The sequence below is a fragment of the Delphinapterus leucas genome, chromosome 13 (assembly GCF_059928025.1).
Source record: "Delphinapterus leucas isolate spDelLeu-1000000601 "Yukka" chromosome 13, BTC_Dleu_Yukka2, whole genome shotgun sequence".
Classification (NCBI taxonomy): domain Eukaryota; kingdom Metazoa; phylum Chordata; class Mammalia; order Artiodactyla; family Monodontidae; genus Delphinapterus; species Delphinapterus leucas.
Genome location: NC_143141.1, coordinates 70114906 through 70140600, shown reverse-complemented (window position 1 = coordinate 70140600; position 25695 = coordinate 70114906). Strand labels below are relative to the sequence as shown.

The 25695-nt window shown below is 50.2% G+C and overlaps 1 protein-coding gene across 1 annotated transcript in view; it reads right to left on the bottom strand.

The window, feature by feature from the left end:
• The window catches only part of CAPN13 (calpain 13), a 79717-nt gene that overhangs the window by 29793 nt on the left and 24229 nt on the right, over window positions 1-25695 (bottom strand). The window contains 13 exon segments of the mRNA XM_089922497.1: window positions 2636-2674; window positions 2677-2737; window positions 3046-3082; window positions 4094-4169; window positions 4172-4289; window positions 6413-6424; window positions 10169-10311; window positions 12640-12785; window positions 13822-13896; window positions 17901-17986; window positions 22728-22802; window positions 23733-23856; window positions 23858-23902. Coding sequence (XP_089778623.1) covers window positions 2636-2674; window positions 2677-2737; window positions 3046-3082; window positions 4094-4169; window positions 4172-4289; window positions 6413-6424; window positions 10169-10311; window positions 12640-12785; window positions 13822-13896; window positions 17901-17986; window positions 22728-22802; window positions 23733-23856; window positions 23858-23902 — 1037 coding nt within the window.

Genomic DNA, 25695 nt, shown 5'->3' with positions numbered 1-25695 from the left:
CCTGGTGATAACTCCCTCCCTGAACATCTGTAGTGCTGATTACTCCTGACATTTGATACCTGGTGTGGGTCACCTCGAATTTCTCTATTCATTACTGGGCTGAAAGCTGTGTTTGCTTCCCCCCCACCATACCTGGCACTTGGGAGCCCCTCAGGAGAAGTATTGTTGAATGAATCAATTCAGCTCTACAGGTGTGTTCCCCCATCTGCTTCCAGAAAGGAAGTGAGAGAAAACATGACTACTGAGTGTGTGTGTGTGTGTGTGTGTGGTGAGGGGAGATAAAAACACCAGGAATCCAGGCTCTTCTCCATGCAGCTGTTTCTTTCACCCAGCCTGGTAAAAAGCCGAGGGCATGATGGGACATCACCACCCTGGGGAAGCTGTTCCGTGGGAGAAGTTGGAGTGAGGGCTCCCAGCAGGTGGCTTTGTAGAGGGGCACTAGGTCAGGAGGAAGGAGGTGCCTCCTTGGGGTCTTCTGAGAACCAGTACCACACAGACAACAGATAAGCAGTCCCCAGGGTGGCCTCACCACCCAGAACACACAGCAAAAGCAGCCCTACAGTTTGTCCTTACTGGAGTCCTTTAGCTGGAAAAATGACCCCCAGTGATGTCACCAGTGCAACACATCCTGCCAGCATCTGAAATTGGCCCTTAGGTCATCCCTCCAACGTCTCACTGGTTGGTCACGTCAGGGAAGTTGGTGTTGTGTGCCCACCATCAACTGAGTTTTTTCCTCGAAAGAATCGTGGCACCTCACTATAAAGAGCAGTTGCCATGGTGAGGAATGCCAACTTACATGGAGTCACGTGAGAATGTAAGCAGCTGTGGGGCATGGATCACATCCCCCACGCTGGGACAGCCCCTGACCTGGTCCCTGCACCCAGTAAACACCAGAATGTTGGAAGAGATGGGGCTAGGAATGGAGATAAAGGTTGCCTGAACAAAATGCCCAAAGAATCTCACGTCGGCCTCTACCACCTCAATGGAAGATGCCTAAGGACTGATGCCTTGCTTTCCTTGGAACATCCTAGCCTTTTTGTACATGTTTGCTGATTGAATAAATGATAGATGATGGATGTCGCCTGTCCCAAAGGCTGAGTGTGTCCTTCCTTTTCCCACAGGCGGACCCTGGGTTGTGGTACCACCACCACTACTATGGCTGATAAAGGGGTACAAGAGATTGGGAGAAAGGACAGAGAGTACATGGACGAATATTTTGCTCTCAACTTTCTTTTGAGGACACAACCTCTGAGGATAGTTTGCAGGTTGTGCAGAGTGATGCCAGGTTGGCCCTGCTCAAGGGTATCCACCAAGGGGAGAAAAGAAGTTGGAGTCCAGTCTGGGTTCTACTCTCGAGCCACGCACCTTGGCGCAAAGCTCCATCTCTCTTCTATTCTAATTCCTACAAAGGCCTCATATGGGCTGCCAGTTACCCTCTATGAGAAGACATTTGGTTGTTGTTTGGAAAAGTCCTGATTAGGGAATCTGTACCATTTATCATATGACAAATTATATTTTTTATTTCAGAGGTGCAGGTTCATGGACCATGTTGAGGACTTTGCCACCTGCCCCTGAAGGAAGCTTGGTCTCACGTATCCTAACCGGGTCCTGCTGATCACCTACGGGAAGTAACCTTAGCTAGAGCATCTGCTCTGGGGAAGTGAATCTGTCTTAATTCAGTGGAGATTGATTGAACACCTTCTCTTTGCCAAGGACAGTGATAGTTATTGGGGACAAGGAATGCATACGTTGTCATCCCTGCCTTCAGAAGCTCACAGACTGGGGACATTCACCATAGTAGATCCTGTTTTGCATCAAGTGAAGTGCTTTCTGAGTCAGCCCAGATGTGGGCCTGAATCTTGGGCTAGTGTTGATTTCAAGGAGGTTCATACTGAGCTGTTCCCTATTACATGTACCCTCATGCCAGCCACATTCTTCATCTCTCCTTATTTATATCTCTGGGCCCAGGCTACCTGAATAACTTCCCTTTGGCTGCCTCCTGGTTACCAATGCCCTGTTAGCCTTCTGAATGTCTGGCATCTTCCTGTCCTTGGCCCCTGTCTGCCCGAGGTCGGCATGGTACACTCGATCACCTATATGACTTTCCACTTCCCACACCGACATGACGACTAATGGTAAAAGGCCCATCGTGCAGAGCCCTTGGCAGCTGGGTTTTTTCCTGACAAGTCAAGGAGTTCTTTATAACGGCTTATTAAACCATTAAGAAAATCCCCTGTGCACGTAGGTGGCTTGGCAGGAAGAAGGCTGTTGGTGCTTTCTGAAGCTGGCCAGCTCCTGAGAAGGGTGCCAACGTTGGTGGGAGGTGGCAGAACGGGAGAAGGAAAGATTTCAAGGGGTATTGCCAATTGCTTGTTTAAAGATTTAAAAAGCTCACTCCCCTATAATCAGGCCCTTCCTTTCCAAACTACACTTCACCCCAGATGTCACCCAGGTGGGGCGCCCCGTCTCTCCAGATCAGTTCTGGACATCCAGGGAAAGAGGCTGACATGACCACCCATCAAGTCATCTTCCTCTCTCTATCCTGATAAGGACCTGGGAGAGGTTTCCCTCCCTCTGGCCCCTCCATCACCTGTCCTATGTAGGGCCCCTTGCCGTCATGCTAAGTACTGTACCTGAGCGTATTTGTAGAAAATGCTTCGTTGGGAGCCATTTCTGGACGACTTGCCTGGATCTAAGGAAGAATAGCCAACATCAAATTTCTGGGGAAGGAGGCTGCCTGTCTGATACGGTGAGGGCCCCAAAACCTTCCACCTGGATCTGAGACAGAGGCTTCTTCATCCAGGAATTGGATCAAACCTTTTTGGGGAATGGGAAAATGGAAATTTGTGGAAGGAAGATGGTTGGGTCCAGCCTGGCCTTCAAGGCCTGGTCTTCTCACCTCATCCCTGCCCCTTTGAACCATCACCAGCCCATTGTGGTATCTGTGCTTTCATTGGTCAGTGGTGAGGCAAGAAGGAAGGAGACAGAAGCTCTTGGGGAGGGGACCCAGTGAAGTCTGCCAACCAAGCCTTGCCGCACCCTTACCTGCAGTGGTCTGAGGTTGGGATTATCGTCCAGGTTCCTAGAAAATCAGGGGGACAGTGTGACAAGGATGACCAGCTCACTATTCAAAGGAGGCTCACGCTTACATGTGGCAGGCACCCCTGCAGGCATTGGGCGTCTATGCCAAGGACACACGTGGAGAGCCCTCAGCACAGCAAGCTGTGAAGTGGGCAGCCATGGCAGTCAGCAGACAGACGAGCATCTTGACCTTGTGTCCAGTCTTTCGGGTGGCCCACCCCGGTCTTCAAATCATTTTGTAAACTGTTCCTTTCACAACCAGATATATGTGTATCGTAACCCCCATTGCCAGGATGGCAAGTAAGATTTGCCTTAGGTTCCAACTCTGAATGGTGGCACAGTTACCATCTGGCATTCTGGACTGAGAAGGCCTCGTCCATGCTCAACGGTAAAGACTGCCATGATTGTAGTGATGTCTGCCTTGGGGCCAAGAGGCATGAGGTGCCCAGCAGGGTCTTCACTGCAGTGAAGACCCTCCACCATCAGACTCTATCACTCAGACCCATCTCTCACTGTCTCCCTGATGTACCCCACATTCTGTCCACGTTTCAGACAATTGCCACGCACGCCACGTACCACCTTCCTGTGTGTATGGACAACATCGCTCATTCTTCAACGAGCCCCATGCTCACCCACTTCCCTGCTTCTGCTCATGTCTTTTTCCTCCACCTGCACTGCCTTCCCCTGGGAAACACTGTTAGGTTTTCCATCAAGGACTAGCTCACATTCCATGTCCCCCAAGAAGCCTTCCTCTGTCCCTCTTGCCAGAAGGGAATCCCTCCACTCTGTCCTCCCACACAACCCTGCACTTCCGTCAGGCAATGGCCCCATCCTGTTTGTGGTCTACGTATTGGTTCACAGACTCTCTCGCCTCCACTTTGTGCTGAGCTTCTTGAGAGTGGGGGGCCGTGCTGTGTCCCCTGCTAACTGAGTGCGTTGCTGCACAGATGGTGCAATGTGTTTTTATAAAATTAAGTAGAATAAAACGTTTAGAATCCCAGTAGTTCTGTACCTGTCACTGTCTGGCATCTTTAGGAAGATTTGGAGCAAGAACTCAACTGCTTCTCTGCCTGTGGAGGCGACCGCCACCCAGGGCTCAGGCTGAAACACTCTGTAAGGTTGCATGTGGTTTCAGAAACGATGCCCTTCTCAGCAATTCTGAATTTGGAAAAAAGGGTGGACGGCAATCTCTCTCAGAAATGCTGGAACTGGAAGAGACGTGATGATGGTGAGAAATCCCCTCTGTGCATGGGCCACAGCTACCAGGAGAGACCCCTACCTCCCGGACCCCTCTCCATCCATCAAAACAGCATTACAGGCCCTGAAAAGGGAAACACTGCTTACACGAAGTCTCGAAATGCAATAGAGTTCAGACTGTTATTTAATATAGATGCTAACACTACAATGAATGAGGGGAATATGATACATGATTTTACCTCATTAAATCTTACAGCATCCTGGGCTTCTGGGTTTATCTCCCTGCTTATATACAAAGACAAATCATGAAAACTAGTGAGATTGTTCCAATACTGAATTAATTCAGTAATTCAAAACGTAATTCAGTATTGGAATTTGGAGTCCTTTCTCTCTGGACCCTTTTGCAAAGCACTCCTTGGACCCCTGCAGCACTGCGGGGCTGGAGTCCTTTCGCTCCCTCCATTTCTTCCTTCCAGTAAAGCCCTGAAATGCCTTCTCACTGGAGAATAATAGGCCCTCATCATTTTCCTTTTATTTCAATATTTTCTTGGAGATAAAACAATAAATATCATGCAGTGCCTATTACTGGACGTCACATACATATTACATGATAAAAACCCCTTACTAAATAAATTTTCCCCAACACAACTGAGATGGGGATTCCATTTAGAACGGTCACGCAGCATGAAACGATTGCTTGTGAGCTCTGCCTTGGGGGGAAACAAGGAGACGGGAGGCGGTCTTTTCAAGGGGTGGGAACCAGGCTGGGCCACGGCTGAGGCTACTGTTGCTGTGTGCATCGGGGCGCCGGGCAGAGTCTCCCAAATGATGCTGCTGACATTATCAGCAGCCCCAGTGTCTCTGGAGCCTGACTTGTTTGGGCCTTTCTGGCAAAAGGAATGATGAGATCAGTTCTTCTCCAGAGTCAGCACTGTTCTGCGTGTGTGTGTGTGTGTGCATGCACACGTGTGCACATGGGGAGGCACTGTGTACAGACGGGTGTGGGCTTTGAGCCTCCTACAATCACAAGACCTGACCCTCTATTTCTAGGGATGCGGCTCATACCTTTTATTCGATCAAGTCCTCACCTCGTTCTCCAAGTCTGGGAACTAGAACCCCGACTCGTTCCTTGCACCTGACTGCTTCCCTTGAAGCCCTTCCAGAAGTTCTCATTCCATGACTGTTGTGCTGAGAACCAGAGTTGGATCCTAAACCCAGCTCTGTGGCTGGGCCGCCGCTGTGACAGGCAGACCTCCTTGCTGTCTGCTTTCTGCCTGGGGTTCTGTGTATCCCCTGCTCGAGGACCACCTGTCCCAGCCTCTGTCTCCCTGTTGGGGGACGTCTGGAAGGGCCGGAGGAGCTTCCCTGGACCGGCCAGCAGGCTGCAGTCACCACCCACTGGCTGTGGCTACATCCTGCTCCCTCCCTCTTCCCTTCCATCCTCGTCCTGGCACATGTACCTCCCCTTGGGCAACAGCCGCATTACAGAGTTCACGTCTAAAGGGGTTTGAGTGCCTGTGAGGTTAGGTTTCCCAAACTCCATCTTTCCTTCTCCGTCCTTACCCATATTTTGGTCACCTTTCACCCATGCCAAGCCAGAATATTTACTGGCCGGAGGTGGGGAGGGGCAGGTGGTAGTGGGTGGTCGGGAGGGTGGGGAGCGAGGGTGGTGGCGGTGATGTGGCTGTAAGAAGAGTTGGAGGATGTGCCTTGAACTTGCATTTGCATTGCATGCATCCTGGTTGTGGTGGGTTTGGGAGCTGACAAAGAATAGAGGAGGCTAAAGATCTACCCCCTGCCCCACCAGGGACCCATGAGCCCTGTCTCTCATCTTAAAAGGAACGGGCAGCATCAATCTTATCTATCAGGGGCCAAATGCTTGAAGATGGTTTCATGGTCGCATTCCCTCTGCAACGTCAAACCAGAGAACAGCTTAAGGGATCCAGCTTTAGACAAGGACAGCTGAAATATTCCCTGCATTGTTGACCTGTTTGGAAGTTCTAAGCCTGTATCTATTACAGGACATAGCAAGACTGAATTGGCAGCCACAGAACAGCAAGAGACACGTTGAGGTCAAGGGTGTTGGAAGAGGCGTAACAATATGGACAGACGGCAGCAGGGGCGGTGGCCATACCTGATAGTCGATCTGAGGGAAGAGAAGAAAGGCAGGTTCAGGAACCCAAACTAAAACCCAAAGGCGAGCAGATCTGAGAAGGTCGGCTCGGGGCCCTGCGTTCCTTTTTGTTGCACTTTCAGCCTGTTCCCTGGAACACCTGGGAGTGAACAGGGACCATCACTCATTCTCTGTGCAGAGCTGTGACAAAGGAAACCCAACTGCTGTAGAGAGCATGAAGGGGAAAGGAAATTGAAGTGGGAGGAAGGTGTCTGAGAAAAGGAGACTCTCCCTTTCTCATCTCAGCTTGGTTACTCTTCACAGCAGTGATGATAAAATTGGAAGGAAAAGAGACAGTGATGGGAACTGGAGGTAAGACAGAACCTGGATCAAATGTAAATTTCCCAGAGTTGGAGCTCCAAGGAGAAGGAAACTGTTATTCCATCAGACCACTGTAAAGCATGGTGGGAATTTGTTCTAGCATTCCCCTCCTCCCCATCACTGTACCTCAGTGTTTGTAGGGATGTATGTGTGGGTCTGAATGTGGAAATATCTATGTTTCAGTCTGTTCATGTTGCATAAGGAGGCACTGAAGATGCAGTCCCATTTTTAAGCCACTTCATGGTTTGCAAAGTATTTGCATGTAATGTGTTGAGTCGTCACAGTAATAAGCATATGCTAGGCTCCGAAACTGAGGCTTTGCAGTCTCAGTAGCAGAGGTGAGAACAGAGCAAGCTGTGTTGCTTCCTTTGTAATTAATACCCACCACCTCCATGCACTGTCTTCCACAGTTGGCATGGGTTTCAGTTCTATCCTACTGCTGATCCTGGGCTCCGCTTAGGCGTACAGGCCATTTGATTTGCCTGGGCAGACTTATCTGGAGATCAGGAATGAGCTGGAAGGGAGGTGGCAAGTTCCAGCCTGGGGGAGGATGGAGCTTATCCATCCTTGCTCTTTTTCTCTGTCCTGTCTTCTCCCTGCCTATTTGTACACCACCTGTGTTTGGTTTGATGCAAGGCAGAGCAGTGCTCCCATAGCAGTTGGAGAGTCACAGGCCCATGCCAAGGTTGCAGAAATGTATGCAGCTGTCATGTGGGCAGCGCTGTACCCATGAACACCAGTAGAGCCCTGGAGTCTCAGACAGCCTAGCTGCTGGCACCAACATAGCCTGTTTCTCAGCAGAACTGTCAAAGGAATCCAAGTGTCTCTTGAGTTGTCAAGGTCTGGACTGTTCTTTGGTGTTTAACTCGATCAGGATCCTGCAAGATCCAAAGGGATCTCCAGGGAGCCTAAGGAGGTCACAGGTCTGCTTGCCCCTTCAGCAAAATGGGCAGCTGAGAAATAAGGTATCTCTGGCCGAAAAGTAGACAAATGGGCTTGGCAGCATTTAGAAAAACATATGATTACAATATTGCCAGGGCTCCTGAACTGTAAAGACTTGGGGCAAATTAGTAAACACAAGGCTGCCGTGTTGCTCGGCTCTGGGGCACTAGAATCAGATGAAAATATGAACAGTACCCCCAGTTTTTGTGCATGGGGGGCAGACCTCATATCCTCTCTGGACTTCTGTCTCTCATTAGGAAAGGGAAGAGCTGGCTGAGATATTCTTAGGAGTCCTGTCTGGTTCAGGACTTGAATTGTTCAATCCCTACTGGTAGACCAGATGTCTCAGTCCCTTCCTAGCCCTTCCCAACTCCTCTTATTTTGTTCTTCTCAGAGGTGAGATTAGGGGACTCTGAGGATGAGGATCCTCTTACAAGGTACCTGAATCAGTTGGGATCCTTGGCAGAAAACAATGGAAACTAATCCAGGGTGGGGTGAACAGGAGGTCATTTATGGGAAAGATAAATCAGAGTCCATGGGAAATCTAGAGAACGCAACTCGGAAGGTGGGCAGGAATGAGAAGAGGTGGCTACACAGCTGGACACCACCACAGGATCTGCCTGCATTGCTGCACCAAAGATTTGCTGCAAAGAATCCCTCAGCTGGTCCTAGCTCCTTTAGTTACCTCCTCAAGACTCAAGGCCTAGAGTAACCAAGAACATCTAATTGGACAATCCTGGGCCACAAGTCTACCCCTTTGCATCCAACGGCTGGGGAGAGGGAATATTTGGCCTCTTTGACTGCTGCAGTGGGAGACCTGGCCTTGCCTTTCACCAAGGTTCCCCCCCACATGGAAAGGGTGTTCATGTGCCTAGTGGTGATGAAAATGACAACTGTCCACTACTGCATCCTTAGGAGATGTTCTTTGATAGTCTCAGCTGGTTTGCGGAACCTCGAAAGTATGGTGCTAAACCCCATCAATTTCTTTTCCATTGATTTCATGCAACTAGGATGTGGAAATGTGCTCAGAGAGAGCAGAACCCAAAGGGTTCTCCTCCTTCTAGAGCCAGAAACATATTTTTGTTTGATCTGTGAGCACCACCAGAAAGGCAAGTGCCTATGTCCTGCTGAGAGCCCTCATCCTGGGACCACAAGTTCTGGTATCGGGCACTCCCCTGTCACCACCCAGCTGCACCTTGGGCAGGTCATTCATGCTGACTTTTGGTTTCCACATCTATAAAAGCAGGAGTACTGGGGTTTTTGAGACAGTGAATGTGAACATGTTTGGAACTCTGAAGTTCTCTATCAGTGAGGCCTTCGTGTTAGAGTGGACCACAGCCAGCGCACAGGACTGTTTCAGGACCCAGGAGCCCTGCCTGTCCATGACGGGGCTAAGGCCCTAGTTGTGAATGTTGCCTTAGTCTCAGTGAACATTCCTGGGATCCTTCGTAGAGATGCGGTCAGAGCTTCAGCCACACAAGTGATGGGTGTGTTTGACTGAAGGCTCGAGGGACATCTGGCACCCGGTCCCCAGCTCTGCCATTAACTCTGTGTCACATCACGTCACTGGGCCTCAGTTTCTTCACCTGTAATATGGGGACAGGGGATCCCAGCATTTGATGGTTGCACGATCTCAGTTATCCATGTTCGTGCAGAGGCTGTGGGGTGCATGATTTGAGAACCCTTCACTTTATCTGTGGGATGCATTAAACTATTTGGGAAAGGAGGAGGGAGCACAGGTATCAGATTTTCTTTTGTAACTCCTTTCTTTTTCACGGTGTTAAAAAAAAAAAAAAAAAAGGAATTCCCTGATCACCTCCTCACAGTTAGTGTGTGTGCAGGTGAGTGTGTGTTGGGGGTTGTGTGGCGGGATGGCCCCTTAGGAGCTGAAGGGCTGACTGAAGAGCCATCAGAGGGGAGGGGAGGCTAGGCGGAGAGGAAGACCTGGCCTTGGATGAGTGGCCAAGCAGATGCTCGTAAGCCAACCATGGAGCTTTGACCGATTTTGGTGTAAGCATAAGAGAAAAACGTACCTCCCGGCTGTATACCCAGGATTGTTTTTTCGCTTAAACTCCTCCCAGAGTTTAGCCAATGATTCTCAGACATTTCTGTGTATAAGCAGTCCCTGGGGAGCTCATTACAATGCAGATTTTCAGGCTCCATCCACGGAGATCGGGACTCAGAATGTTTGGGGGTGATCCCAGAATCTGCACTGTTGCAACAGCTGGTCTCGGACCAGACTACTTTTTAAGGAACAAGCATCAGAGCCTGCAGCAGGGCAGGAGCTGTGCCCACTGTAACCTCCTTTGTCTCAGGTTTCCCTGAACTCTATCATCCTTTGGGTTTTATTTCTGAGTCTGCAGCTGGGTGAAATCTCCCAGCCTAGCTGGTTGCTTTCTCCAAGGTGTACAGAAATGTCCTCAAAGGGCAAAGCCCGGAAGCATGCTGCCTTACCTTGAACACCTCGGACTTCAGTGGAAATGTCCTGTCTTTTGCCTTTAAATTTTGTGGCATGACAAAATTGAAGGACACGATGACATAGTTGTTTCCCATACTTTCTGGCACAGAGAAGATGTATTGCATGTCCCTCTGGGGTCCTGCATGAAAAAGGGCAGTGATTGGACTTCAGCTCATCTCTGGCATTCCAGGATGAGATCGTGACCACTTCAGAGAGCCAGTTCAATGTTGTGATGGTTGTGATGGAAACTCTGGATTTGGGCTAATAGACCTAAGGCCTGGGTCCCATTCCCCACAGTTACTAGTTGTGACACAAGCTTCTTTATTTTGTGAGCCTCAGTCTCCTCCTCTTAAAAATAAGGAGGGAAAGTATAGTTCCTCCTTGGTGAAAATGTTTCTTACACTGTAAAGTTGAGGGCTATTTTTATAATAATAAGTGGAATTCCAGAGGCCTCAGGTATGCATTGGTGACAACCATGGAGCCATGAAATGGTGTCAATCCCCCAAGCATCAATGGAGACAGAGGAAGAGAGGCAGAGAGATGGCAATTCATAGAACTCTGCTACCCAAGAGTCCTCACCAAAGCCAGAGGGAGACAACTAACGTGAAAACCATTAGATTCAAATGCATGAGAGATCGGGACTTCCCTGGTGGTCCAGTGGTTAAAAATCCGCCTTCCAACGCAGGGGAGGCGACTTCAATCCCTGGTCGGGGAACTAAGTTCCCACATGTCACCGGGCAACTAAGCCCGCGAGCCATAACTGCTAAGCCCACGCGCCTCAACTACTGAGCCCGCGTGCCACAACTACCGAGCCCACACACCACAACTAGAGAGCCCGCATGCCGCAACTACTGAGACTGTGCACCACAGCTAGAGAGAAGCCTGGACACTGCAACAAAGGGCCTACGTGCTGCAACGAAACACCTGACACAGCCAAAAAAACCAAACAAAACAACACAACCAAATGCATGAGAGATAATGTATGAAAAGTAAATGAAGATGAGACAAGCTAGAAATGAATTAATAGACGTCAGAAGGTTGGTGTACGGTTGGGAAGCTCTGAAGGGGGAATAGGGAGACGTAGAGGCCATCTCGGTCATCGGCTTTCTGTGAGGATCAAACAAGATGACACACTCAAGTGCAGTTAGCAGCACAGAGCCAGGTGCTCGCCGGCTGCCTCCCTTCCCTCTCTCCCTCGCAAGGAATTACTACAGATGGCACAATGTATAATTTTGGTCAGTTCATCGATCTGCACTAATATCTGGGGGTGCTGGCCCACAGTCAGACAGGTGCAGCTCAGGAAGATGAATCAGTAAACTTGCTGCCCGAGCGACTCGGTTGTTTCTTAGAATCTGTCCTTGGTCTCCTGGTGACTAGGTTCTCTGACCAGCAGAGTGAAGAGCCTGGAGGCGTGGGGTCATTCAAGCATACCATTCTCGACAGGCTGGTGCCAAGGTGAGGGAATGCACGTGTCGAGGTGCAAACACACACACAAACACACACGCACAACTATGTTGTTTGTATAGCTTTTCCTATGCAGGATGTGTGAGCACACTCAGGTTCATCTTCAGAGGGTGATATTTCACTCAACCATGTCACAGAGGGGGAGCCGGAGGTGCAGTGAGAGTATGTCACTCGCTCTCTTAAAATCACATCAATGAGATTCATCTCCCGGGAGCCCAAAGACAGGTTCTGAGGTGCCCACCTCTGGGATCTCAGTATGGTGCTGCAGGATACATCAACCAACATGGGCAGAAATATGCTCCCTGATGCCTGCATGGTGCTTTGTGGCCTCAAGGGGAAGATAGAGATGACTAAATTCCACTATGTACAGTTGGGGAGACTGAGGACAGAGAGACCAGAGTCACAAAGCCAAAATGTGGCAAAAACAATGGTTTAACCCAGGCCCTGACTTTTGCCCAGTGTTCTTCTCATAGCTCCCCCAATGTCCTGGATAATTTTTTTTTTTTTTTTTTTTTTTTTTGCGGTATGCGGGCCTTTCAGTGTTGTGGCCTCTCCCGTTGTGGAGCACAGGCTCCGGACGCGCAGGATCAGCGGCCATGGCTCACGGGCCCAGCCGCTCCGCGGCATGTGGGATCTTCCCGGACCGGGGCACGAACCCGTGTCCCCTGCATCGGCAGGTGGACTCTCAACCACTGCGCCACCAGGGAAGCCCCTGGATAATTACTGAAGAGCAGTGGGCCCGTTCTACTCTTGGGAGGTGGATGGAGCTTAGTAGAAGGACAGTGGGAAGGCAAGAGAGCAGGGGATTCACACTGGAGATTCTCCGGCCCACCCCCACCAGCAATCATTTCCCCTGGAGAAGTATAGCTGTCCCTTTGGGCTGACAAAGTCCTCTTCTTCAGGCTGATGGTCTAGAATCGAGGGCCATTGAGAGCTGAAGCTGGGATAGGGCAAAGGCTAGCAGCTTCCCATCTGGCAGAATAATTACCAAGGTCATAACTACCTTCCGCATTTCCTGGAATTAAGTGGTTCTTAAACATCAGTTGGGGCCATCTTTCATGGAGTGCGTTTCCATGGCCCAGGCTGATTGGAACTTGCTTACATATAAATAGGCAGAAGAAGTTGCCTCGGAAATCTTGACATGACATCCTCTTATAAAGAGAGACACATCACTTAACGACTACGTGTTTGTCCCATAACTTCACTGTACCTCTGCCTGTCAACTATAGTATCCGTTGATTTACCACCGTCCTACCCAAAGGCCAGAGCCCCATTCTGGTTCCTTCGTGGTCAGATACACTTCTGATGTCTCCAGTGGTTGGAAGGACAAGGACAGAGTCAAATTATGAGTTCTTCAGGTCCCTCTCACGGCCAGCAAGACGACTGCCAGTCTCTTTCTGTCCTGGGTCCTACACACTGCTAAGAAAATCACCTTTCCCTAGGGCCCTTTGCCAAATGCACGGTTGGGGTCTTATCAGAATACAATGGATTCAACACCTAAAATCATACCTGTGATTAAAGTTGCGATACTGGAAATACTCTTCCTCCTAATTTATATGTGTCCCTCTGATTCTTAATTACTTAGACCCAGTCTCTTTCTCACACATGCTAAATTTTATTTAAGTATGTCATTGAATAAACCAGACAACCCTTCAGAGAAATGTCCATCTTATTCTTTAAGATGTGAGCATAGGGCTGGGGATGTGCTGTAAAACATCTAGTCCTACGTAGCTGCTGAGTGATGACACCGATGACTCACCCAGAACTCTAGAGTCAGGGCTGGGAGACTAACCCCCATGTTCCTCTCTTGCGATTCATGCCAGGAAAGACTGTGGCGCTCCAGGGCTCCAAAATGATGGCAAAAGAAGTTACAGGCATGATAACCATGCATCCTGGTTTCCAGGAAACTGGTGGTTTCAAAGCTTTGGTGCCAATATTCCCTTCTACCATTAACATTTCCTGAGAGTTCTAACATTTCAGAGAGGAAATACCTTTCATGCAAAGAGAGAACACACAATTTCCTTTTCAAAGCTTTTGTGTCTTGGTGGAGAAAATAGCCTCCTTCTACCTAGATCTCTGAAAAGCGAATCTTTATTCTCACAAAAGTTTAGGGAAAAGGGTGGGGATTGAGGGTTTGGGCAATAGTTAAAGATTTAAAATCTAATTTTGAAAAAAGTGTAAGTACCAAAACTCGCCATCATCCTTATTTTCATACAACTGGCTTTTCCGGCGGTCGTGGGTTTCCTGCCACTCCAGAGACCTGGGCGTGGAGAGACAGACCATAGGATGAGACCTCCTGGGATGTTTCATCTCAACCACACATGGCCCGACAGGGGCCCTTTGCACAGGCCTCCAGTAGCTTCTGGGTGTGAGTGGACAGTGTCGCTCTACCTGGTGATTCTATGCTGATGGCTTCCAAGCTGTCTCCCAGCCCCATCCTCTTTCCTGAGCTTCAGATGGATACATGCTATGGTCCATTCCTTGTCTCCACCAGAGCCCCACCGTGACCTTGAAATCAACGTATCCCTCTGCCTCCTCCTATTGCCCAAGCGAGAACGTGAAGGGTTATTCTCCCGCATACCCTCCACGTCCGAGCCATCACCAAACAGTAATGATTTATTGATTCTACCTCCTAAACCCCTCTCAAAGCCGTCGAATTATTTCCATCCTTATTGCTGTTTTCAAGTTCAAGAACCCTCATCTCCCTCTTGGACTGCTCACCGGTCTCCCGGAACTCAGTCCGGCCCGCTTTCCTGTTCATACTCTACACCTCCAATCAAAACAATCTTTCTAAAACAGAAGTCTGGTTAGGGCACTTCCCTGCTGAAAACACATCAGTGCTGCCCTTTTACTCTCAGGATGAACTTCAAACTCTGAAAGAGAACTTGGCCTCTGCTTACCTCTCCAGGTTTACCCGAGCAGCTCCCTATCCCCCTGCCCTTGAACTGTACACTCCAGCAATAATGAACATCTTCATTTCCTTAGAAATACCTGTCTGTCTGGTGGCAGTGGCAGCACCCAACCCAGACCCGCCTTGGCCTTCACCATGATGCTCCCTCTGCCTGGAATACACTTCCTCCTTTCAGTCCTATAACCCAATAACTTTTACTCATCTTTCCTCCTAAAAGGCACTTCTGTTGGGAAACCTTCCCTGTCCCCCCTGGGGTACCCTTCCTTTGAGCCCGCATGGCACACTGTACCACTCCCATCTCAGCACTTAGCACCCTGTGTTACTAGTGCTTGTTTATTTCTTGCTGTCCCCCATTAGGCTCCAAGTGTCATGAGATCAGTGACCTTGCTCACCATTATATTATCCGTCATAGGGCTTTAACACAATGCCTTGGCGCATAGTGGGATGCCATAATTTTTTGCTGGCTTAATTAATTAATAATTAAAGCTGTCTACTTCATTGGGATAATGTGTTCCAGAAGCTAGTTCTAGAGTCTGCGGTGAAGGAGGGAGACCTCACAGGCAGAAGGGAGCATCTGTCACTTCCCAGCCCACTCCTGAAAGTGGAGGCATGTCCATAGGTGATGGCCCCCAAGGCACAAAAGTGTAATGAGACCCCTCTCTGGAAGGGTCCAGTTCTCTGGAACTGACTTGCATGGAGGGCCTGGGTCACCTCTGCGCCGGGAAAGCAACCCAGGGACCACTCAGGCTTCTGGCTGCAGGCCGAGCCAGTCACATGTGTTATTGTAAAATGGTAATTTTATAATTAAGTGATAATTACATTTTCTGCAGTGTGTAAGGGAAAATAAATGTAGTGTAAATCAATACACTATTGATTCATGCAAGTTTGTCTTTAAGTGTGTGTGATTGAAATTTCCATTATGGTTGAGATCAGACCACCCGCCCTCCCCATCCGTCTCCACTCCTTAAAACGTAGGCAAGGGGCTTCCCTGGTGGCACAGTGGTTAAGAATCCTCCTGCCAGTGCAGGGGATACAGTTCGAGCCCTGGTCCGGGAAGATCCCACATGCCGTGGAGCAATGAAGCCCATGTACCACAACTACTGAGCCTGCGCTCTAGAGCCTGTGAGCCACAACTGCTGAAGCCCCCGTGCCTAGAGCCCATGCTCCGCAACAAGAGAAGCCACCGCAGTGAGAAGCCCGCGCACCGCAATGAAGAGGAGCCCCCGCTCGCCGCAACTAGAGAAAGCCCGCACGCAGCAACGAAGACCCAACGCAGCCAAAAATAAATAAATAAATAAATAATTTTAAAAAACGTAGTGAAGAAATCGACCAGTGCACGGAGACAGTGATGATGCGGCCATATCGCTTCCTTCCAGCCCGGTTGCTGGTGGGGAATGGTGAACCTCAGCCCTCAGCCGGGGTACGTGATCCTCCAGAGTAGGTGTGGCAGGGTCCATCCCCCGTCCCTGCTCTGCACACTTCTCCTCCCTGCTCAAAGGCCTTTGTGAACCCCCATGCCTGTAGGTACAAATCCAAACCTCTCAGCTGGCACCAGGCTCTCTGGTTCCAGCCCCCGACACGTCTCCCCTAGGTTCCTCTGCCTCAGGCCAGCTTCTTGGCCCTGAACACACTACAGATGTTTCTGGCTCAGCGCAGCAGCCGACACTTCCCGCCTACCTAGGGATGGCTTCCAAAGTGAGTCATACTTTTTTTTTGGTTGAACTCCAGTTCAACCCCATTCAAGAAGCTTTCCCTGAACAGGCCCGCCCATGGGAAGCTTCTCTTCCCTGACCTCTGGGGTCCCTTATTGCCTTCACTGGTCATTTGATCTTTAGCCTGGGGGACGTGGTCAGAACGTCAGCTCACGTGAATTTCTTGCCTCTTCTACTCAAGGGAACTGTGCCTCTGACATCTGCCCTTCCTCCACTCCTACTGCAACAGCCAACCCCGAATCAGGGATTCAGGCTAATCGGATCCCACCCCGCGCCATATTGGGCAGCTTGGGGTGATGACTGGGAAGGGCTGGAAAGGGCCATGGATATCCCCAGGGAGGAAGAAAGGACAGAGGCATCATAAAAGGAGAGAGTGCGGCGGGGAGTAAAAATATTGTCCAGTGGTTCGTGGTTTTGCAATTTCATTCCCCTTCTGTGCGGGAGGAGGGGATTCAGCTGCCCTGTTCTCCAGGGGGCATCTGAGGGAGGTCACACCCAGGTTTATGCTAAGAATTCATGTCTCTCCCTCTCCCTCTCTCTCATATTCCTACCCTCCAGCCCCACCTGTGCAGGCGCCTCGGCTGGTGGGCACCGCCCAGCCTGGGGCATCAGGCTCAGGCAGGGATGGGAGAACTCTGCATTCGCCTCCAGAACACACTTCTCCGTGTATTGATTTTCACCTGCCTGAACGCAATGTATTTCCTTTCAGATCATGTTCTCCCTCGTGCTAAGCTGCCATGGCTGGCCAACGTGTCTCGACTCTTTCCGTGGATCTAACACAGGCCCTCAGAGACCTGCGGGCAGGCTGGGCCTTGCTGGCTGCTGAGAGGAGCCAGTCCCCTGTGGCTGGCCTGCCATCCCTCTCAGGCCTGTCATCTCATTCTTAGTCAGCAAAGGGGTGGGGACCAGGGATCCATCCTCCTGGCAGCTGGGAAACACCAGCCCAGCTCTCCAGGAACTAGAGACCACACAGCGGGGGCCCCATAGATCAGCTGGGTCAGCGAGCAACTTCCTGGGACACGGCCAGCAGAGGCATCTGAGACCCACGTAGCTTTGTTCACTCCTACCACCAGCAAGGCACTGGCTGCTCGTGGGAGTCTGGACCAATACGGCAGGATGGATGATGCAGGTGGACTGAATCAAAAAAGCAGCCAGATCTTTGCCTCAGCTCCCCAGCTCCCCCTAGAATGAAGTCTTTTCCATCCTGATGACATGGCATCATCTGGATCAGAATCCCATGGGATCCTTTTATGGAAGGAGACTCCTTCTCCCCATCTCTGTCTGCCAAGTAGAACTTGACTCCTGCCCTACCCTGCCCCTCTTTTAATTTCGTACTTATTCTAGGTATATGGGTTCATCGCTCAAGACTGCTTCCTTCTGGAGGACAGACACTGTCTCTTGTCATCTGTATGCATCCCACAGCACCCACCCAGCACGGTGTACTTAGTCCGGAGTACACAGCAGGTGTTTAAATGATGCTTGGTGAATGGCATCACGGGAGTGTGGGTTCAACTGAAAGTCACACACAGGTGTGAGCTGGACAGACCTGCAGTGAGATCTACCTGCTGCCCTCATGGGTCAGAATGCTCTCCAAACACCGGGTCTCCATGAAGGAGAGAGAGAGGTTTCCAAAAGCCGTACCTATCATTCCAGCGCCCTCTCCATTCGCTCTTGCCTCAGGGGCTCCACAGGCGGATAAGATATTCCCAGCCGCTCCTGTACTGAATCTGCAAAGAACAGAAAAGGAAAACTGTCAGTGGTCTCCAGCAAGAGTCAGCAGAAGGGATATGAATGCAGCTGCTTTTCACCTCCAAGGGCTAATTTAACTTCTGACCTCATTTGGCTGCAGCAGGAAAAAAAAAAAATGGAAAGGAAAAAAAATCAATGTCTCTGCCTGTGTGGAGTTGGAATGAGACCGAGGAGAAAACGGTCCTTCTTTCTGTGCAGCACCTTGAAGGGCAGGCGCAGCTTCCTCAGTCTGTACGACTGCATCCTAAAACCTGAGCCAGCTGAGACAACAGCAGATAAACAGCACGGATGGTGCCATGGGCTGCAGAGGGGAGATCTTTATGGGTCTCCAGCCTCCTCCATGTCCTGTCACAGCCGGCATCTCTATTCCACTCAAATAGCTGTTTCCTTGCTGGCGGCCCCTTGGGAGCTGTGCTGGGGTCTCCACAGCACTGTCCTGAGCAAGGCCAGTAGGAGGCTGATTTGAGCATGACCAGGACCTTTGAGGCCTGGGAGTGGAGCCCTCCTAGACTGCGGCCCCGGGGCTGCACCCGGCCCCCCTAGCAGCCTGCCTCTGTCAGCGAGCAGGGCATCCCCGTGGCCTGAACGTTCCTTCCTTCCCCAGGGGATCACATGATCATCTGTCCCAGATGCAGAGGCCGGCACACTTGCTCCTTCAGACCACTGAGGCCAGAGGGCAGGACTGTTCGTTGAAAAGTTACAACAAAACAATCACAACCCTTTGAACTTATGTTCCTGGATCCAGGAGGCCTCCGCCTGGTGAGAGGAATTAAAGCATGATTGAGTTGTAGCGGCAGTATTGATCTGTGCTAATGTTGTCTGAGGAGACAGAGGCCTGGAGAGGTGAGGAAGGGGCGGACTTGTTCACTGATTCCAGGTCACAGGAGAAAGTCCCGAGTGGAATATTCCCACGTGGAAAAGAAACCCGTGTGTGGAGGCAGGGCTCGGAGACAGGCCTGGCTGAGTGTGTGATGTGCACTACGGCCTTCCATCCTCTGAGGTAGATATTCATATAATCCTCGTCTTGCAGAGGAGACTGAGCATCAGGGAGGTTAAGCAACTTTCCCAAGGCCACAGAGTAAGTGGCAGAGGAGGAACTCTGATCCCAGCCACTGTCAGTCTCCAAAGCCCAGGCTCTTAATTTTGGAATTGGGAGTGGATAAAGGATACAGCTGCTCCAGGGCCCAGCTCATTCTCACATGTGGACGAGACCCTGACCTTGCACGTAAACCCTGGGCCAGCACGTGATTACCAGTAGGGCAGTGGCATGAAGGAGCAATGTGGTCAGACAAGGGCCCAAGAACCCGGCTTGGGTATGGTTCTTTTCTTGTCTACTTCTGTCTAGCTGACACTGCAGTGAAAGGTACTCTTTTAATGCCACGTGGGATGGGGGTGCCCCTCTCTGCCCCCCACCAGGCACCCCAGGCTTTGCACACAGTGTATTCTTAACTGCCAGCATGTGACGGAGCCCATGGAACAGGGACGTGAGAAATGGGCGCCTGGTGGCCCAAATAGCTTAATGAGCCACCCTCAGTGCCTAAGGGACAGTCAGGGGCTCAGGCAGGCACGGGGGAGAAGAGGGGCCAGTGCCCGGAAGGGGCTGAGAGCAGGGGAGTCACTGACCCAGCCAGTAAAAAATGCCAATTTCATTTATCTTCCTGTCTGTGTCCCGCCCAGAGGGTGGATAGCAGATTAAAAAGCTCACTGCATTCATGGGCTGGTTTAATCTTACCACTTGTGGTCAGAGTTATAACCTCCTCTTTCTGCAGGAAGAACCTTTAATCAAGTTCTTGGGCGCTGTCTGACCCTGTCACTTCTTTTCGACAGTGCTCTGTTGGTGACCACATGGGCCTTGGCCAAGTGCCTCAGGCGTAACCTTCGAGGCTAAGGTCACAGCTGCATCTGAGAATGGGCGGGCTTTCTTGCTTCACTCTCCTGGCTGCTGACTGTACCCTGACCCTGGTCAGATCTCTCAGAAAGGGTGCCACTGGGAAGAGCTGATCCAGGTTATCTGTCCTAGGATAATAATTCCTTGAAAGTATTCTCTTGAATGCAAGTTCCAGAGGCAGTTAATTGTTACTCCTAGAAAAAAAATGGTTTCATGGCTAATGGTAGATTAAAACCAAGCTGTACTTATATTGTTAATACATTGTTAATACAGGCCTTCTCAGAGCCTTTAACATGTTAACATCCGAATACTGCTTTCATAGAGCATCGCACCAGGCTGGTGCTCCTTTGAGCACAGGCTGGGAAGCGTCAGCAGCCGTAGAGTGGCAAGAATGGTGGGAATGGATCATGCAGGACACACGGTCTTCATCACCTACTGTCACAGAAGTGTCCTGTTTAGGCTGCTGTGTGTTATAAGAACAACTCAAAGCGTGTGCTGTGGGGGAGGAAACATCCGGGCTGTGAGCAGAATCATCACGAGCCCAAACCCCAGCCAAGCCCGCACTTCCACTCCCCAGTTCACCTCCATGACCTTGGCCCTAGGTGTTCACTTGGCTGCTCTATAAGCCGGCAGTCACTGCCATCCCCACGGCCAGCCTCTGCGGGACTCACATTCCATGGCCATCTGGACCTCTGGATACACAAGTCCCTTCTCCCCTGCATTCAGAGGAAAAAGAAAGGCCGTCTCAATGTATGAAAAGGGCCTTGCCAGGAACGGCCAGCACATCACGCAGGTACCATGGCTCCTTCCTTCCATGCCCAGCACAGATATCACTCATTGATCACAGCTCTCTTTTTCCAAGTCCGGAAGCAGAGCCCAAGTCTTGTCAACACAGTAATCCAGGCAGCCCTGCCTGGATCAAGGCTGGCACACAAGAAAGCGGACTTTCTCTCTCTAACCTAGACTTGTCCACATCTGGGATGGGGAGCTACGGGGAGCAGAATGTCCATCCGTGGCCAGATGTGATGATGGTATTGTCTGTCTCCACTGAGAATTCAGAGAAGGGCAAGGGAGATCCCAGAGGAAGGGCATCTGGAACCACTGGGACTGGGATCTCTTATGGCTTCGGTTTATCAGGGTCTCTTCCTTGCTTGTGGGAAATGTCCTTGGAGCTCCTCACATATTCTATGATGGAGAATCCGTGATGTCATCCTCATAGGCCAAAGACAAGTGCATTCATTCACTCATGCAAGCACACTCGTCCGCTGATGCAACAGGCATTTATTAGGTGCCTACTCTCCTCCAGTTGCTGTGCAGAGGAAGCATTTTGGTACTGATTTCCTTAGGGAGGAAGGTGGGAGAGAAAATACTGCCTCTGGGTTTTTTGTTTGTTTGTTTGTTTGCTTTGTTTTGTTTTGTTTTTTAACATCTTTATTGGAGTATAATTGCTTTACAATGGTGTGTTAGTTTCTGCTTTATAACAAAGTGAATCAGCTATACGTATACATATATCCCCATATCTCCTCCCTCTTGCGTCTCCCTCCCACCTTGCCTCTGTTTTGCAGATTGGAACATTCACCCAAACACAAAGCAATGGAGTAACTGGCCTTAGGTCAATGGACAGGAGAGACAGATTGACACGCAGAGAGGGAAGGCAGATATGAGAAATAGGCCGTAAATAGAAGCTGATACTCTGCGTTCCTTGGCCCATAAATACCTGTGAAAAATGGACCCTGGGGTTTGCGACACTGTCTCTTATGACCTAGAAGACATTATCAGACCTCAAGAGTTGTGAGAACTACAGAGATGGGGGAACATTTGTGGGAAATCATCACAAGGCCAGGAAGTGCTGTCCCTGCACGGCTGCGTGATAAGCGTAGGTGGGAACTCAGGAGTCGTGGTGTCTGGACCCAGCCATTTCAAGCAGCTGTATCACCCTGGCCTTCCCCTCTCAGGTGTCGGCTTCTCATTTATGAATTGAGGAGGGTGGACTTTAGTAGTGTTTTCCAGACCAAACGCCACTGCACACACTGATGATATGCATTTTTGTCCACCCAAAGTTGGTTGTTGCATCAAGGGGAAAGACTGTCCCCCAGTAGCCATCCTCCCCTCATTCATGGGAATAAAGTTCTAGCTGGGCATATGGCAGCCCAGCTAGATGGTATGTTTCCCAGACAACCTTGGGCCTCAGGGTGGCACATGACTAGGTCCAGACTCATTGGATCTGAGAGAAAATGGTGTGTGCCTTTACTGATAACGTGCCTTCCTTAGGGATGTATAAGTGTCCCTGGCCTCTTTCTCCTCCCCCGGCTGGGAAATGAGGGGACCTGAGGCAGCTGCCCTGGGCTCCCAGATAGAAGCCCCATATTGCAGGTGGCAGAGCCAGCTACCAGCTCTGGAATCACCTGCCTAGCTGAGTAGTGAACTTGATCTTGTTTGAGCCCCTGCATTTTCGAGTGTCTTTTTCAGAGCAGTTCAGTTGGTACATAACAAATAAAACCCTTTTGGGGCAAAATTTTCTCCAAAGTCAATTGGGTAGTTAATTCTGCTTTCTTTTTGGGCTAATCCCCCAGCCTAGTTAGACACTCTGCCTGTCTGAGGCCATTCAAGGATAGTAAGATTTTTGGTGGGTCCCTGGGGGATGAGGATACTGGGCACCAGAACTACTGGATGAAGAGAGGGAATGAGGTTGTTCATGATGGGCCTGGACATGGTGGAGGCAAGGGTGATCACTACTTGTTTCAGCTTCTTGGGCTCACCGAGGCAAGTGATTCTGACTCCTGTGTAGGGGAGCAAGAACCCTGGGGCACCGTGTTCATGGAGAGCCTTACCTGCTCAGCGCCAGTCACTATGTAGGCATGCCGACTCACCAGCCCGTTTACCATCCTCGTGGACTCACCTGTTGGCTTCAAAGGAGGAAAGCAGACCAAGCATTAAACATTCACACATTCTTCAAAAAGATAGAAAAGCACTATTCAGTCAGCAGCTGGGCTGTGGCCAGATGAAAAGCATCCCCGACTCACGTTGGAATGGCATGTGTTCCTGGATTTCTTTCCTAGAGAGGCAGAGTTTGAAGGCTGTAGGGTGCTTGAGGCCCCAGCATTTCACACCTCAGGAGACCACCCCATGACAGACAGAAGGCCACCAAGTCCTGAGGATGTGGGCTGCTGGCTTCTCCAATTACTTGCTATCAATGAGACACAACACAAGACATAACTTCTAGGCATTTTGTGGGAGATGGGAAGACCTAACACCTCCAAGCTATGAGGAATTGGGGTTTAAAATGCATTCTGGTTTCATGTGGCATTGCAGACTAGGGGTGTGTGACTCAAAGCCCACATGGTTAAAGAGTGAAGGAATTGTCCTCAGGGATACGGTGTTGGCTGTCTCAGAACAGACTCAAATAATTTGGAGGGTCATTCAGGCTTTTCAGAATGGGGTACTCTGCCTTTGGGCTGCTGCCTTTAAAGCCAGTGAGAATCAAAGGGCCCCCCATTCACTCTGGACCCCACTGCTTCCGGTCACAGGGAAGCACTAGGCAAAGGCTTCAGTATCAGACGACAGCATCTGAACCCCTGCTCAGCCACTCACTGGCTGTGTGGCGGTAAGCATTTTACTTAGCCTCTCTGAGCCCATTTCTTCTTCTGTAAGTGAACTCTGCGATCCCTATTTCAGATGGAGGGCTACCGTGAGGATTAAATGAGGTGGTGTCGGTAAAGCACAGCATCAGTGCTCCGTGATGGTCACTTGGCCATTCCCCCAAATGGGCCAGTGGCTGAACACTCCCGGGCGAGGAAAGGCTTGAACCAGTGCAGCGAGGTTCCTGGTCTACTCACCCCGGCCAGGGTGCTGCAGGTCATCAGGGAGCCTGCCTCGGCTACCATCTTCACCACTGTCATCAGGTCAGACGAGGAGGAACGCAGGCTGATGCTGGTGACCACCCCTCCCGTGAGGTCCACCATCAGGGAGGTAGCCATGGTGCAGGTTGACATAGGACCCATGAAACCTGGGAGGGATAAAGGCAGATCAACCCCTGTGGTGCCTTTGGTGCCCCCAGACAGGGAGGGTGTACCCGGACCTCTGCATATTTCCCAGGACTTCCCAACCACCCCCGGGCTATGGCAACCCACCCACCTTCTGTTCTCCTGGATAAAGAATCTAGCGATGTGCCACCATTATCACTTCCTTCTCCTGGTCTCCTGGGCCTAGGGAGCCCCACGGGTGGCAGTATTGTACAGAGCTTAGGAATGCAGGTGCTGGAGCCACAGGCCAAAGGTTGAATCCCAGTCTCACCAGATACTTAGCTGCTTCACCTATAGACAAGTTACTTAACCTCGTGGGGCTGGGCTTGGCGTAGTGCCTGGCACGTGGGAAGCCTTTAATAAGGACTGGCTATTACTATGATAAGGATCCACTGTTTCAGTACGGAGGTTCCTTAAAAAGCTACAAACAGAACTACCATATGACCCAGCAATCCCACTCCTGGGCATGTACCCTGAGAAAACCATCATTCAAAAAGAGTCATGTACCACAATGTTCACTGCAGCTCTATTTACAATAGCCAGGACATGGAAGCAACCTAAGTGTGCATCATCAACAGATGAATGGATAAAGAAGATGTGGCACATATATACAGTGGAATATTACTCAGCCCTAAAAAGAAACGAAATGGAGTTATCTGTAGTGAGGTGCATGGACCTAGAGTCTGTCATACAGAGTGAAGTGAGTCAGAAAGAGAAAAACAAATACCGTAGGCTAACACATATATATGGAATCTAAAAAAAAAAAAAAAATGGTCATGAAGAACCTAGGGGCAAGATGGGAATAAAGACACAGACCTACTAGAGAATGGACTTGAGGACACGGGGAGGGGGAAGGGTAAGCTGGGACAAAGTGAGAGAGTGGCATGGACATATATACACTACCAAACGTAAAATAGATAGCTAGTGGGAAGCAGCCGCATAGCACTGGGAGATCAGCTAGGTGGTTTGTGACCGCCTAGAGGGGTGGGATAGGGAGGGTGGGAGGGAGGGAGGGAGATGCAAGAGGGAAGAGATATGGGAACGTATGTATATGTATAACTGATTCACTTTGTTATAAAGCAGAAACTAACACACCATTGTAAAGCAATTATACTCCAATAAAGATGTTAAAAAAAAAAGGATCCACTGTTTCCTGTTTAACAACAGTGGTAAGTACTCGTTGTGTGCAGGGTACCTTGCTAGGCACTGAGCGTTCAAAGATGGATGAGACCCTGTTCCTGCCCTCCAAGAGCCCACAGTCAACAATTGTGATGCTCGCTGTGGCCATAGGCAGCCTCTATTCTTACTCTGTGTGAAGCTTGACCCAGAATCCCCATTCCCATCCTCAGAACTAACCCACTCCCCCCAGAATCACCAGTGAGGTGATGTCACTGAAGGTAACACAGGTGAGGGTGAGGCTTACATAACACATCCCCAAAGCAAACCACCTAGAACTCTCAGACATGTTCTCCAAAATGCCTCTTCCGGGACTTCCCTGGTGGTCCAGTGGTTAAGACTCCATGCTCCCAATGCAGGGGGCCTGGCTTCGATCCCTGGTCAGGGAACTAGATCCCGCATGCTCCAAGTAAGAGCCCGCATGCCACAACTAAAGATCCCATGTGCCGCAACTAAGAGATCCCGTGTGCCGCAATGAAGATTCCGCATGTGGTAACTAAAGATCCTGAGTGCCACAGCTAAGATCCGGCTCAGCCAAATAAATTTTTAAAATAATAAATATTTTTAAAAATGCCTCTTCCCACCCTCCCATGGGGTTTCT